The 15,455-nt window shown below is 37.7% G+C and overlaps 1 protein-coding gene across 1 annotated transcript; it reads right to left on the reverse strand.

Moving 5' to 3' along the window:
- Positions 1 to 1,248: 1,248 nt before the first annotated feature.
- Positions 1,249 to 7,157, reverse strand: ACTRT3 (actin related protein T3). The gene is made up of 2 exons (XM_074298158.1): positions 6,830 to 7,157; positions 1,249 to 2,427 (listed from the first exon to the last, which is right to left on the reverse strand). Exons 1-2 carry the CDS (start codon positions 7,030 to 7,032, stop codon positions 1,509 to 1,511), a joined length of 1,122 nt encoding a protein of 373 aa, XP_074154259.1. The 5' UTR covers positions 7,033 to 7,157; the 3' UTR covers positions 1,249 to 1,508.
- Between the last annotated feature and the right edge of the window lie 8,298 nt (positions 7,158 to 15,455).

The raw sequence follows: 15,455 nt of genomic DNA on the forward strand, positions 1-15,455 counted from the left end.
GGTCATTTCTTACAGAGCAATAATATTCCATAACCTTCATATACCATAATTTACCCAACCATTTTCCAATTGATGGACATCCACTCATTTTCCAGTTTCTAGCCACTACAAAAAGGGCTGCCACAAACAAAAAATGTACACATTTACTTATAAATTTCAAATGCAATTATACTCACTTATAATGTACATTACAAAACATTAAAACACAAATCTCAAATGATGAGATAAAGATGAAATTATTTAAATTTTTATTTTATTTGTAGATAATACAAAAAACCCTTTTTTTTGTCTAGACAAATTTAGACAAAACTTCTAGAGAAAAATTTAAAATAAAAAAATCAGACAAATCTAGACAAAACTTTTACTGAGCAATGCAATTGAATATGCTTTTTAAAAAATTCCTTGTGGAAGTCCTGAGTTATACAGAAAATTTGTAAGTAATAGTTGTTTATTATTAACTCATTAAATATAATCAATGTAGCTAGCCTAGCAGGAGAAATTTGTTGGGTTTAAGGTGAGATTTATTGAAAGTTGTGCAATGTAGTAGTCAAATACAGGTTCCTAAGTCAGTGAAAATTCAAGGTTTTCACTTTGAATTATGTGTCCATTTGTAGAAAAATGTACCATTTCATTTCTTGGAAACCTGGAGACAGGAAGACTTGAAAGTAACTAGCTGCACAAGTAGAGATACAAGAGTGTTGGGGAAGGAGGCACATAGATCTACCATCCTTAAGGATGGAGATTTTCTTTGCTTTTTCTTTTTTCAGGCTGTGTATATAACTTCCAAGGGACTCTCTCAACTCTTGGGGTAGGACTATGATTCTAAGCTATTGTATTTGTCCTGAGGGAGGAGGAGAGACTCACAGGAGGGGAAATGAGAATTGTTTTCTTTTGTAGTTAAAAGGTTACTGTGAGCCCTTTATATTGTTTAAATAGTCTCTGAGGTCAAATCAATGCTGTTCTCTATCCCCAATATTAGTGATTTAGGTATAGACATATCAGCTGAGGCATTTTTAATGGCCCCTGGGAAGACCTAGATTTCAGTTCAACTCTGAGATTTCCCAGGGAAGCCTGGGATGGAAGAAAATAAACTGAAAAGAAACTTGAGGGCAGTCCCCCAAGCCTGAAACTATACATCCATGAAAAGAGCTTGGAGTTTTGGGCTGTCAATTAAACATTCAACTAATTCAGATTTGCCAACTAGGTGCCCAACAATTATTTGCTAATTAATTCTTCAATAAATAGTCATTTTTTTCCCTTCAGTGTTTTATTATGGAATAAGAGCAAAGACATAGTTAAAATGTCTTCTGCTCTTCCAGAAAAAAAAATTAGGTAAATATCTCTTCAAATTCTTTCTCTCTTATTCAATTTCTCTCTCAATCTCTTTCTCCCTCCTCCTCTTCCTCCTCCTGTCTCTCCTTCTCCCCAGCCCCATTTTTCACATATTCTTTCTTTCATATACACACACACACAATTTTTTTCCCTTAGCATCTTATCAGTAATGATTTTCAGAAGCATCGCTGATGTACTATATTGGCTCCAACCTCTTTAAATTCTGCAGTAGTGATCCACATATCCTGAAAGGCTGATAAAGAAGCGAGGATGGAACCTCCCATCCACACGGATATTTTCCTGTCTGGAGGGGCAGAAACCCTCACGGAAGTGTTGGCAGGTACCATGAGAGCCAGTTCTTTTACTAGCCTCTTGTCTAAACCGGGGAAACAGGTGGATCCCCCGGCAAGGATGATATTGGAGAAAAAGTTGCTCCTTAAATCTGTGTCACACTTCATTATGCTATTGAAACAGAGCTTGTCGATGCCAGGAGCCTCCAGATTCAGGTGCCCTGGAAGAAAAAGGCTCTCTGGGCATCGGAACATCTCATCATGGAGTTTGATGGTCTTCCCATCGGGTAGTTTATAAGTTTTCTCCAACATGTTGGGATTCTTGGTCAATTCCTCTTCAAAGTTGACAGCCACATAACAGTGGTTCTCTTTGATGTTAGTGACCACCTTTTTGTCCGATTGGCTGAGCAGCATGACGCCGTGGTCTTGGAGGAGTTTGATAAGGTACTCCGTGAGATCTCGCCCAGCCAAGTCCAGCCGAAGGACGCCGTGAGGGAGACAGTAACCTTCAAAGATGGGCACACATTGGGATACACCAGCACCTGAATCCAGCACATACCCTGTTGTATAGCCTGAGGCAAAGAGGGCCAGGACAGGCTGGATGGAGACATACAGAGCAGGCACCTCAAAACTCTCAAAGAATAACTCGGTCATTCTTTCCCTGTTAGCCAGAGGGTTTAGTGCTGGCTCTGTGAGCATGACTGGGCTCTCGTAGGCCTTCCTTTTCAAGTTATTTTCATAAACATTCTTCCACATGGCCTCCATGTCTGTCCAGGAGGTGACAAGGCCCCGTTCCACTGGATAGCTGCGGAGAGTACAGTGGAATAAAGAATGGCCCTTTGGATTTCAGTTTCTTTCCCCCTACCCCTGAAGATCTCACCTTTCCCCAAACCCAACATGGAGGCCCTAGGATCCTCTGCACAGACTGCTACATCTTACCAAGGTCCTCTGTTACCAGCAGCTAGTGCCCCTGATGTCTTCCTCCTTCTTATTTTCCCCAGCTTCTGATTGTCTTTCCTCCCCTTGAGAGGGATAGTAGTGAGGTAGAAAGAATGGGACCACCTGGATATGAGTCTATCCGTTACTAATCTGTGTGACCTTAGGCAAGGAGAAGGAGGAATCATTTATAATAATAAGAGTTAATATAGATACATTGCCTAATATGAGTCAGGCACTGCACTAAGTCCTTTACAATCATTATCTCATTCATTAAAACATCAGTGCTATTACCAATAGGAGCTAATACTCTAAGCATTTTACAAATATTTGGATCTTATGATAACCCTGGATGGTAGTTGCTATTAACTTCCCCATTTTACAGATGAGAAAACTGAAGCAAACAGAGCTTAAGTAATTTACCCAGCATCCCACTGTTAGTAAGTATCTGAGGCCAGGTTGGGTTTTTTTATTTTGTTTTGTTTTTGCCGAGGCAATTGGGCTTAAGTGCTGTGCCAAGGTCACACAGTCAGGAAGTGTCAAGTGTCTGAATCCAGATTTGAACTCAGATCCTCCTGACTTCAGGGCTAGTGCCTGAGGTCATGTTTTAATTCAGGTCTTCCTGAGTACAGGTCTATTACTCTATCTACTGCACAATCTAGCTGCCTCCAGAAATGTATAAAATATTTCTCTCCTTCCTTCCTCCAATCCCACTGACTCTGAACATGAGGTACTGCAGGGAGCTCCCTGTAAGACAAGATCTCTGGGTTTTTTTGTTTTTTTTGTTTTTTAATTTCCAGTCTTTAGCATAATGCCCAGCATGTAGTAAGCAAAATGCTCATACTTGCCCAAAGTCGAACAGATAGCAGACTACAGGAGTGGGAATCAATTCAGTGTCATTCAACCAATTCAGTATCTATTATATCCAAGATCCAATACAGACCCTGGGGAATAGAAGGACAAAAACAAATGGGATCAGGGAAACTTGGCAAAGGAAGTAAGGAGAAAAACAGAACCTCCAGAGGAGAAAAACATTTTGGATCGGCTTGTCCAAATGCAAAGAGATGGATGGCAGGCGGAATGCCTGGCTCTGGGACCAGAAGCAGTTGTTCCAGCGTGCCTGGAAGATAGAATACAAATGATGGAGTGACATAAAATGAAGGTCTTTGAGACAAATATATGCTTTGGTAGCTATGGGGAGTGTGGATGGAAGGAGGCTGTGAATGGGAGCAGGGAGATCATAAAAGTCTATTGCAATAGAATAGATGAAGTCGTCTCAAATTAAGGAGGTAAATGTGATTTGAGAGGCTACACAGTGAGTGATATATGGCAGAGAAGTGGCTCAGTAGATAAGGCCTGAGTTCAAATCTGATCTCGACACTTACTAGCTTGTGACCCTAGGCAGGTCATTTGACCCTTAGTTTCTGTATCTGTAAAATAAGCCGAAGAAGGAAATGGCAAACCACTCCAGTATCTTTGCCAAGAAAGAAGACTGAAATCACTCAACAACAACAAAAATGTTAATAATACCATAAAGGCAAAATAGGACTTGGTATGTGATATGATTGGAATAGGGAAGATCCCAGGATGACTCGAGGTTGACAAATTAAATTTGAGATGCTAGTGGGAGAATAGGAAGGGTTTTTCAGTAGATAGTTGGTGAACTGGAAGTCATTGTGAGGACTGAATATGAAACTTTGAGAAATATCTGTATAATAGAAAGGATATTTGAACCCAAGTAAGCCAATGAGATGATCCAGGAAAATAGTAGTGAGAGAGAGGTCCAAGAAAAGAGCACTGTTACAGTAAGGGGGAAGTAGACAGATGATGATTGAGGAAAGGAGAGCAAAGAAAGATTTGTCAAATGTTTAAGAAGTTAAACAAGAGTCACAGAAGTCAAAAGTTATCCAGAATGTGGAGATTTGATGACCTGCAATGAAAGCTTTAGGGATTTAAATCTCATCCAACACTATAGGTTCTAATCAAGGCTACACTTCATCCACAATGTGATAACTGTGGTTTTGTGATAAAGAATGAACAAATATGTATAAGAGGGATCAAGTGAGATGAAGATTAGAGAAGATCCAGCAATGAAAAGATCCTTGGTGTCTAATTTATTTATTTATAAACATTTTTTTCTTTTTAAATTTTAAATTCCAAATTATTTTTCTCCTTCCCACTCCATTTTCCTGAGAAAGTAAGCAATATGGCATCAATTATACACATGAAATCAGCCTGGTGAGCTTTGAGAGATCATTTTCTGGGGGAATGGTGAAGTCAGAAGCCAGGCTGCAATGTGTTGAGGAGGGACGGGTAAGTATATGGTTGAACTGATGGTCGAAAGTGGGCAGTGTAAGATTGATGAGATAACAGTCAATAGGTTAAGGGGACTTGGACCAAGATTTCCTGATTTCATGTGCTGCAAGTGATCTGTGCATATAGTTTCATCATCTGCAAAGTGAATCATGGATTAGGAGCTATGAAGGAACTTAGGGGACCATAAAGTCTATTATTTCTATTTCACTGAGGAAACTGAGGCTGGGAGAAGTTAGATAATCTGACTCAAGGTCACATAGCTAATAAACATTTGAGGTACAATTTGAACTCGGGTCTTTCTGATTCTAAATACAATGCTTAACTGCTACCTCACTAAGCTAATTTTGTTGCCTACTCTCATCAACAAATAAGATGTGTTGGGGGCAGCTAAATGGCACAGTGGATAGACTACTGGTCTTAGAGTCAGAAGGACCTGAGTTCAAATATGGCCTCAGATACCTACAAGTTGTGTGACCTTGGGCAAGTCCCTTAACTCTGCTTGCTCCAGTTTCCTTATCTATAAAATGAACTTAAGAAGGAAATGGCAAACCACTCTAGTATCTTGTAGTCATGTAGAGTAATTCAGAACTGAGTAACAATTTCATATCCATTAGATTATTGAAAATGATAAAGGAGGAACTATAGGAAACGGGAAATACTGATGCCATGGTGGTGGAGTTGTGAATTGATTTAGCTATTCTAGAAAGCAATTTGGAACTATGCCCTCCAAAACTATGCATAGCCTTTGATCTGGTGATACCTCAACTAGGTCGATATCTAAAAAGAGATAAAAGGAAAAGGATGTACATTTTTTCTTTTTAAATTTTGAGTTCTAAATTTTCTTTCTCCTTCCTTTTCCATTTTCCTACTCACTGAGAAAATAAGCAATATGGTGTCAATTATACATGTGAAATCAGTAGAAAGATTTGTATGACTGATGAAGGTTAACTTGAGAGGACATAGGAGAACCATTTTTTGAGTAACAAATTTTGAAACAATTAAGAATTCTGATCAATGCAATGGCCAATCTTCTTCTATTCAGTGATGAAGTACACCACCCATCTCCCAAGAAAGAGGCTGTGATGGACTCAGGGTTTACCATGAGACATATTTTTGGACAAATCCAAGGCAGGAATTTCTTTAACTTAACTTGTGCATAATTATTACAAAAATTTTATTTTTTACTTCTTTTTTTTTCTTTCCAATGCAGAGAGGAAATAAGGAGAGAAAATTGTTAATTAAGAAATAAAATTAATTGTAAAAAGAAAATAAAGGGCAAATGCTCTATAAATATCACAGGGAGGGTTGTTTCTGTACTCCTTTATTTTTCTTTTAATTCCACTACCTTTATTCTCCAACCTCTCCCCCAAAATAAGGCAATAGTCTCCTTATTACAATTTCTGATTTTTCTCCTTAGCTTTTCTTCTTATTCTAAAAGTCCCTTTTATCCTTTCATAGGCTTATAGAATTTAGAGACCTTAAAGATCATGTAGCTTAAGACAGGGCAGCTAGGTGGAGTAGTGGATAGTATTGGACCTGTACTATCTTCCTGAGTTTAAATCTGACTTTAGACACTTCTTAGCTATGTGACCTTAGGAAAGTCACTTAATACTGCTTTTTTTCTCAGATTTTCATCTATAAAATGAGCTGGAGGGGGAAAAGGCAAGCCACTCCAGTATCTTTGCCAGGAAATGTGGGGCTGTTCCTTTTATGTTCAGGGACACTGAGGTAGAGAGTTTGGCCAGGTCAAAAGCATACTGGGTGTTAATACCAAGGTTAGAATTTGAATTCATTTCACAAGCTCAGATTTGGACCCAAATGTACCAATTTGAAATATAATTTTCTTTCCACACTTTGCTAAGTCTCAGCTCACTATATCCTTGTCCCTTCCTTCTCCAAACATCTCTTCTTTTGACCCTCTGAGACCCAATCTTGAAACAGGAAAAGGAGTTTACCTGATGGAGAGGGAGCATCTCCTGGCCTGGGCTTCCTCACCTACAAACAGATCCCTCTGTGAGCTCTCTGAGGCCCCGGCTTTGCCCTTGCCCCGGCCTGTTATGTTGGCGTAGGTGAACTGTGGCTCCCTGTTCCCTGCCAAGCCTGCCTTCAGCACGGCAGAACCATTATCTATCACCACAGCAGCCGGGTAGTTATTCATCCTTTTGGGATCTACACCTTCTTCCTTTTCAATGACCTGACCACTAGCATGCTCCCTCGCCCCGGCCAGATTCTCTTTGGCACCAGTCAATTCTTCCTGACGTCCCTGTCCACTGTATGGTCTCCCCACCAGGCCAAACACTTCTAAAGTATATGTAACAGAGCATGCATTATGAAGTCACCTGGAGTGTCTGGCGAAAGCCCCTTCATCTTTCCTGTGGTTGTAGCCTGAACACCACATGCAAATAAACTGGGACAAAGTAAAACAATTCAATTTATTGGCTTACAAGAAATCTTACAAATTCTTGCATCCTTTAAAAAATTAATATGTATTATGTTATTTTACCACACTTATCTGTTTTACATGATTTGGCATTAAATTCCCAAAACTTTGACACATATTGCCCAAATCTTCATCAAGAAATCACAGTCAATTTATTGGACTGTCCATTTTTCTAGTCCTGATTATAGCTTATCAGTTATCAATGGAGTTTAATTCAGGCAGGTTCCCAGGCCATTGGTGCATATTTAGCGCTATCTTTTTTATATTTTAATATTTTTATTTTCCTCATAAAACAACTTTTACATTTGTTTTTAACATTTTAAGTTCCACTTTCTAACTTTTCCTCCCCATGCATTGAAAAAAACCCATGTGAAATTGTGCAAAACATTTCCATAAAAATCATGTTGCAAAAGAATCTATAAATTTTCCCCTCCACCCTAAAAAAACTCTCAAAAAGAGCATTTTTAAAAAGTACACGTCACATGATAATTATATATATATGTGTGTATACATTTATTGGGCTTAGTATATTTTTTTAAACATGTTTAATATATATTGAATTACTTGCCATCTAGGTGAAGGGGGGGGGAATTTTGGAATGCAAGGTTTTGCAAAAGTCAATGTTGAAAAATTATCCAGGCATATGTTTTGAAAACAAAAAGCTTTAATAACAGTACGCTTCAGTCTTTATTCAGACACTATCGGTTCTTTCTCTGGATATGGATATCATTTTTCATCTTAAGTCCTTCAGAATAGTCTTGGATCATTGTGCTGCTAAGAATAGCAAAATTATTCACTTTTCTCAGACTTTTGAATATATTTATCTTTCATAATGTGATATATAGTTGGGTTGCAGTATTTCATCTTCATTTGAGAATTCTGGAATAATTCTGTTTCTCAATGTCTAACTATATGGATCAATGTTCATCACTCCCTCCATGGAGACATGACTTCAGGCCAATTAGCAATACACATTTTTCAAACTTTTTTTGGAGGGTAAGATTTTTACATGTCATATTGACTCTCCTAAACTTCTTCTGTAATCTCTACTTGTTTTCTGAGAACTAATTGGGCTACTTTGGAAAAAATAATTTGTCAGTTTTGGGCATTATTTTCCCCTCACTAACCTTTCCTCTGTGATTCAATAAAATTGATCTGATTTTATTATGGGCATAAAAAATCTATGACATGTTTGATTTCAGCAGGCACTGTAGTACCTCTAATAATTATTGAAGTGTGATATTTTTAGAGCTATAACTTTTGCATGTTTCCTTAGAATAATATCTAATTCCTAAAAGTCACAGTATTAAGAAACAACAACAACAACAAATAAAACAAAAGGAAGGAATGAAATGTGTGTATTGAATGAAATCTAGCACTCTTCTGACCCAGACCTAATTAAAGGTCTGGAAACCAGCTCTGTCCAGTTTCATCTAAAAAAGGTCAAACATTTTGAGTCAACCTAATGTCAATAGAAACACGAACTCATGACTACTGCTGTAACAAAAATGAAAACAGATCAAAATTATTGCTTGACTCAAGTCACTTGAACCCAACTATAGTTTGCTAAAAAGACAAAAGATTGCATTGTCCCTTAAAATAGAGAGTATCAGTGTTTTCTTCAATTATATTTTAGAGAATAAATGTAGTCAAGCCCCCTACAGGGACATTGCCCCTTCCACCTGACTAAGTATAAGCTTAGCTATGGTATTTCTATATCAAAGAATATGAACAAATCATTAACTTTTGGGACATGATTCAATGTTACTTCCCCAAATGGCTGACCTCATCCATAGCTCCATCAATATGTATCTTATATTTCATGGTCCCATCCACATTTGCCATTTTTTTTGGGGGGGTAATTTTGCCCATCTGTTGAGTAAAAAGTAGAATCTCAGAGTTGTTCTAATGGATATTTCTCTAATTATTGTGTGATTCTGAGCATTTTAAAATATGCTTATAGATAGCTTGAATTCTTTCTTTTAAGAACTGCTTGCCCATAGCCTTTGGCCATTATTATCAATTGTGTATTCAACTAATTTTAGAAATATATAGATGACAATAGAAGGAAGGGAAGGCCAAGAAAAATCACTGGCAACATGTCAGCTCTGAAATTTATACATTGAATTTAGTATGGAGTTGTCCTAATTCTATAACATTTAAATATTTAGTATGTTTTTAGCATTATATTTATACATTATATATTGTTACATATTACAGGATCTATAATTTGTAAATTATGCTTAACATCCATAGAAAACATTTACATATTTTACATGTTTAGCGTATATTTATATGTGTGTGTATATATATATAGTATGTTTATATTCATTATTTCCCGAACAATCTTTTTCTGGCCTACTATGTTGCATAAATGCCCTTTTAGTTGTCATTTAAGTTCACAGTTTCAACAAAAAAATAGCCTGTGTCTTCTTTGGGATGACTGTCTTTGATATTCTGCTATTATTAGCTCCTGCCGCTCTCTGTGGACAATTCCTCAGCAGCTTCCTTCTAGGGCTCTTAGGGATTTTGGACCTTTCAAAGATTATAAGATCTCCATCTGGGCAATTTCATCTGCCCATCATCTGATAATAATTTTGAGTAAGACTGCTAAAAAACAAATATATAAGCAACAAGTGTTGAGTACTCATAGAAGATTGACAGTCTATAGGAGAAGACAGGACGAATTTGGTCAGGTATTGTCTCTTCCCTTACCAGCCAGTTCAAAGTAGTCTGTCCTCTTTGGTTCCCTGGGAGGAAAGGGAGCTAGAAACGTGAAGGGCATGGAGTGGTCTTTTAATATATGTCTTCTGTTGTGCTCAGCAAACCAAACCATGCATGAATCATCATGGCCCCAAATAGATTTACCTCATTTCTGTGCAGTCATTAAGGCTGGACCTAAGCAAGGAAAATTGAAACGTTTTAAGGATTGGTTTCCCATAGATCAATCCACTCCTATTACACTCCCTTGATTCTTTTTGGAGCTCTTTCTTTGAAAGAAAGAAAAAAAGAAAGAAAGAAAGAAAGAAAGAAAGAAAGAAAGAAAGAAAGAAAGAAAGAAAGAAAGAAAGAAAGAAAGAAAGAAAGAAAGAAAGAAAGAAAGAAAGAAAGAAAGAAAGAAAGAAAGAAAGAAAGAAAGAAAGAAAAGAAAGAAAGAAAGAAAGAAAGAAAGAAAGAAAGAAAGAAAGAAAGAAAGAAAGAAAGAAAGAAAGAAAGAAAGAAAGGAAAGAAGGGAGGAGGAAGGAAGGAAGGAAGGAAGGAAGGAAGGAAGAAAGAAAGAAAGAAAGAAAGAAAGAAAGAAAGAAAGAAAGAAAGAAAGAAAGAAAGAAAGAAAGAAAGAAAAGAAAGAAAGAAAGAAAGAAAGAAAGAAAGAAAGAAAGAAAGAAAGAAAGAAAGAAAGAAAGAAAGAAAGAAAGAAAGAAAGAAAGAAAGAAAGAAAGAAAGAAAGAAAGAAAGGAAAGAAGGGAGGGAGGAAGGAAGGAAGGAAGGAAGGAAGGAAGAAAGAAAGAAAGAAAGAAAGAAAAAAAGAAAGAAAGAAAGAAAGAAAGAAAGGGTAAATGCTGAGCGCAGCAAATATCAGCTGTCACAAAGAATGAAGCTGGCTCCATTTTTAACAGATGGTCAAAGATTTGATAGACTGTAGGAGTTAGCCAGAGCCATCATGAGTACACAGACTCCTGATTTAGAATCAGAATTTATAGTAAACAAAAGAGTAGTAAAAAGAATAAAGAATGGCATAACATTAAGAAGAATTTGGTCCTAAATTGTTAAAGTAGATTGTTGAAAATAAAAAATGAGAATGGATAAAAATGAGTGCTGATATAATAATTTCTTTTCTTTTTTTTTTTTTTTTTTTTTTTTTTTTTTTTTTTTTTTTAGTTTTGCCACTTTATTTACAGGTTGCTCATTTAAATATCTGAAAGTTAGAGAAAAAAATCAGCATCATATGAACATTTGTATATAACAAATACAAATTTCAGAATTATTAAAGAGCATTATTAATCATTTCTCCCACACAGTAAGTTCTTAACAAAATAAGACAACTGTTTTCTCCATGGCAAGTTAAACTAGTAGATGCCTGAGGAATTTGGAGATAAAAGATATGTAGTCTATTAGGAAGTGCTACATGAGGGTAGCTAGGTGGCACAGTGGATAGAGCACCAGACTTGAATTCAGGAGGACCAGAGTTCAAATCTGAACTCAGACATTTAACACTTCCTAGCTGTGTGACCCTGGGCAAGTCACTTAATCCCAAAAAAGGAAGTGCCTTATTAGCCAGTATATCTGGTCAAATCACATTTCATATTCACAGTGATGAGGAGGATATTTCTATCCCTATTTAATATAATATGAGACTTCTAACAGCTACTATTTTCCCCAAACCAATATTTTAAAGGATTTTTGACTGAGTTATTGTGACTGAAAGAGAAATATTATAATTATCTGGACTTTTAAAAAATAATTAAAGAAATGCTGTACTGTACTATGTTTCCTATAAGACTAGAAATGATCAGCAAAGTGAGAGCTATTAATACATTTGCATTAATGGGACCATCAGAAGGTTGAATACTAATTTTTAACTAGTTTTCAATTTTTCATCATATTCAGAAAGATTGTCCTAAACTTTTATCTAAGTCATGAAAGAATTTTTTTTTTAATGTTTACCAATGAAAAGTCATTAACATCTGACTCTAAATTGCATTTAAATCTATCAAATTTTGGGGAAAAAAATTCCCTAATTTAGAATGTGCTTCTATACACAGGTCAGCAGCATCACAAAGCTTTGTTTGGAGAGCTAAGTAACTTAACTGGCTATATTAGTTGGAACTTTGAATTAGTACCATCATCCCTGAACAAGTTTTCTGCTATCATCATTATCAGTAACCAGTAGACAAAATTATTTGCAATGAAGCAATTCCTATAGATTGTTATAAACACTACCTGAGTTTTACATGTGCAGTTTTAGGAACATATATAAGCACCAAATTATACTTGCAAATTCTATATCAAATTAAAACAAACTTTAAATACCATTTGAATCCCACCTTACCACTACTGAAATACAAGATCATCTTGAAAGATCTAAAAACAAGCTTGAGAAACATGGTCTAATAAGGCCTAATAAGGTCTAATAAGAACTTGAACAAATAGATAATTATGAGAAGTTTCATCACATAAAACAGAGTAGTGGAAGGCTAAACCATTCTAAAGAAAGTTTGGCAACAGTGGTATTCATGGATGAAAATGGAAAGAGACCATTGTGAATCCTGACCCCACTATCAGTCATTCCCTCTCATCCCCTTCCACACCAACCATTATGCCCCCTGACCAGCTTCCTGGTTGGAATAGCCAGCAGCCTGGAACAAGGTATCTTGTTATTGATTGACTGAATCTCTCCTTACTCATCTCCTGAGTGTATCTTTTTTTTTTTTTTTTATTAATTTTATTATTATAATTTTTTTAGCAGTACATATGCATGAGTAATTTTTTTTACTTTATCCTTGTATTCATTTTTGCAAATTTTCTCCTCCCTCCCTCCACTCCCTCCCCTAGATGATAAGCAATCCCATAGATATTAAATGTGTTACAGTATAACCTAGATTTAATATATGTGTGTAAATCCAATTTTCTTGTTGCACTTTAAGTATTGGGTTCGGAAGGTGTAAGTAACCTGGGTAGAAAGACAGCAGTGCAAACAGTTTACACTCATTTCCCAGTGTTCCTTCTCTGGGTGTAGCTGATTCTGTCCATCATTGATCAATTGGAATTGGATTAGCTCTTCTTTATGTTGAAGATTCCACTTCCATCAGAATACATCCTCGTACAGTATCATTGTTGAAGTGTATAATGATCTTCTGGTTCTGCTCATTTCACTCAGCATCAGGTGATGTAAGTCTCTCCAGGCCTCTCTGTATTCCTCCTGCTGGTCATTTCTTACAGAGCAATAATATTCCATAACCTTCATATACCATAATTTACCCAACCATTCTCCAATTGATGGACATCCATTCATCTTCCAGTTTCTAGCCACTATGAAAAGAGCTGCCACAAACATTTTGGCTGTGTCAGGCCCTTTTTGATGCACAAATAAAAACAGGGGCCCTCAGGAATAAATCAAGAAAAAGATCTTATGGACAAACTTTTAAAAGCCCCGAGGCTTTTGAAAGTCCTGTTGGTGATAGCATAGGAAAGGGAAATGCCAGAGTAAATAAAAATTGAAGGGATTCCCTCGGATCTCCTCAGGGTTGTAAGTTGCATTATTAGTAGGTGGGGGTGGGGGGGGGAGTTGGAGCCCGGAAGAGCCCGAGTTCAAGTTTTGTCTTTGATGCCCGAGGTGGTGACCAGAAAGTGCTTCCTTCCTTCCCCCGAAGGAGCGTTTTTACGATCCATTCCCCGTACGGGAGTTAGACGCACTTTGATTTTGCGCTCCCTTTCCAAGTCAGAGATAAGGTGCAGGCTAAGCGGCTTGCCCGAAGTCACCCAGGGAGGAGACGTGCTCCCAGTCTTTTCCGGAACCGAGGCGGCTAAACGGGAAAAGAAGTAGCCTCTCTCGTTCCTTTAAGTGCCCCCAAGATACTGTCTGGCTTTTATCCCCTCCCACGCTTCCCTTAGAAGCAGGCTGACAGTGGGCTATTGTTGCGAGCTGTCGTCTCTAGAAGCTGCTGGATCGCTCTCTGGGAAGAGATCTGCTGTGTCTTCTACTCAAATCTCTCCGACAGATTCTTCTTCCTGTAATGAACCGTTGTCTCCAGGCAGTTGCTGTTAACTCTTGTCCAAAGAAGTGACTTCCTTTCCTGCAGAGAGCCCCGTCAAGCCTGATGCAATTCAGAGTCTCTCTCTTGTCTCTGGGAGTCCTCTCTTTTATTCTCCCAGAGAATGGGCGTGGGATAATGCAAGGGCTTCTGGGAAGAACCACCCCAGCCAATGAGCTTGCCCCCTCTATCAAGTCAACCTGAGTTCTCACCTTGTAATTGTCCAGAAAACCTCAGTTCTCACTTAGTAATCCTAACATCTCCCCCTTTCTTTTGATTTAGAACATAGGACAGTCATGACCTTGAAACATAAATCCATCAATATGGGAAGTATTACAGATAATTACATAAATTACATAAGCACATAGTAACATAGTAACGTAACACATGCTAGAAGTATATAACATAATCATAAATTGAAAATTTATAAATGTCCATAAGTCCATTGTCCATTAGTCTCATCTTGTGTGAGGAAGTCCAATGATTCCTGCTGGTTTTTAAAGTTCTTTAACAGTCTTCTTATTATCCATGCTCTTTCAGTGTCAGATGTTTCTTAGATCTTCTCCTTTATTTTGAGGCCTTTCTCTTTTTCTGTCTCTCTCTGATGGACAAGGCGAATATGACTCGTTGGCACCCATCTGATTCCTTCTCCTGCTGAAGAAATACAAGCAAACCCTCTCCCCCAGGCAGTTAACCTATCTGGTCCCTTCCATTCACCACTTTCTGGATCTCTCCACATCACCTGGCGATTATCTAAGGACAGTGGAGATGCTCTCACTGGACACTGCCCTTCTGGTGGGTTATAAAACCTGTCTGCTGGAGCCAGTGCATCTTTGTCAAAAATTAGAAAATTAATGGTATGGAGAACTAAATTTAGAAGTTCCCTAGGGCTACCTGTGGCTCCCCCTTTCTTTTGTTTTTGGAGGAGTGTCTTAATATCTCTGTTTCTTCTCTCTACTATTGCCTGCCCTTGAGGATTAAAGGGTATGCCCGTGGTATGTAAAATCTTATACTGTGCACAAAAGTGTGTAAAATGTTTGGACGTATATGCAGGTCCATTGTCTGTTTTTATTGCTTGTGGCACACCCATAATTGCAAAAGCTTGTATAAGGAATTCAGTGACCACTCGGGCTGTCTCTTTTGCTGCTGGCATTGCAAATGTGAATCCTGTTCGGGCGCCAAATTGCGAAGGTCTGGTCTAGCTCCTCTTGTCAAGATAAGCAAAAGTCCTTGCCCCACGTTGTTCTCACTTAGTAATCCTAACAGGCTGCCACTGTGGATGGAGCTCAAGATGGCCTGTATCCCTAAAGACCTCCCCAATCTCTCAGTGGCATCCTGGGGTCAGTAGATGGCATGGATTGCATTGGAGGCCATGGTGGGGGAAAGACA

This window comes from Sminthopsis crassicaudata, chromosome 3 (genome assembly GCF_048593235.1).
Source record: "Sminthopsis crassicaudata isolate SCR6 chromosome 3, ASM4859323v1, whole genome shotgun sequence".
NCBI lineage: Eukaryota > Metazoa > Chordata > Mammalia > Dasyuromorphia > Dasyuridae > Sminthopsis > Sminthopsis crassicaudata.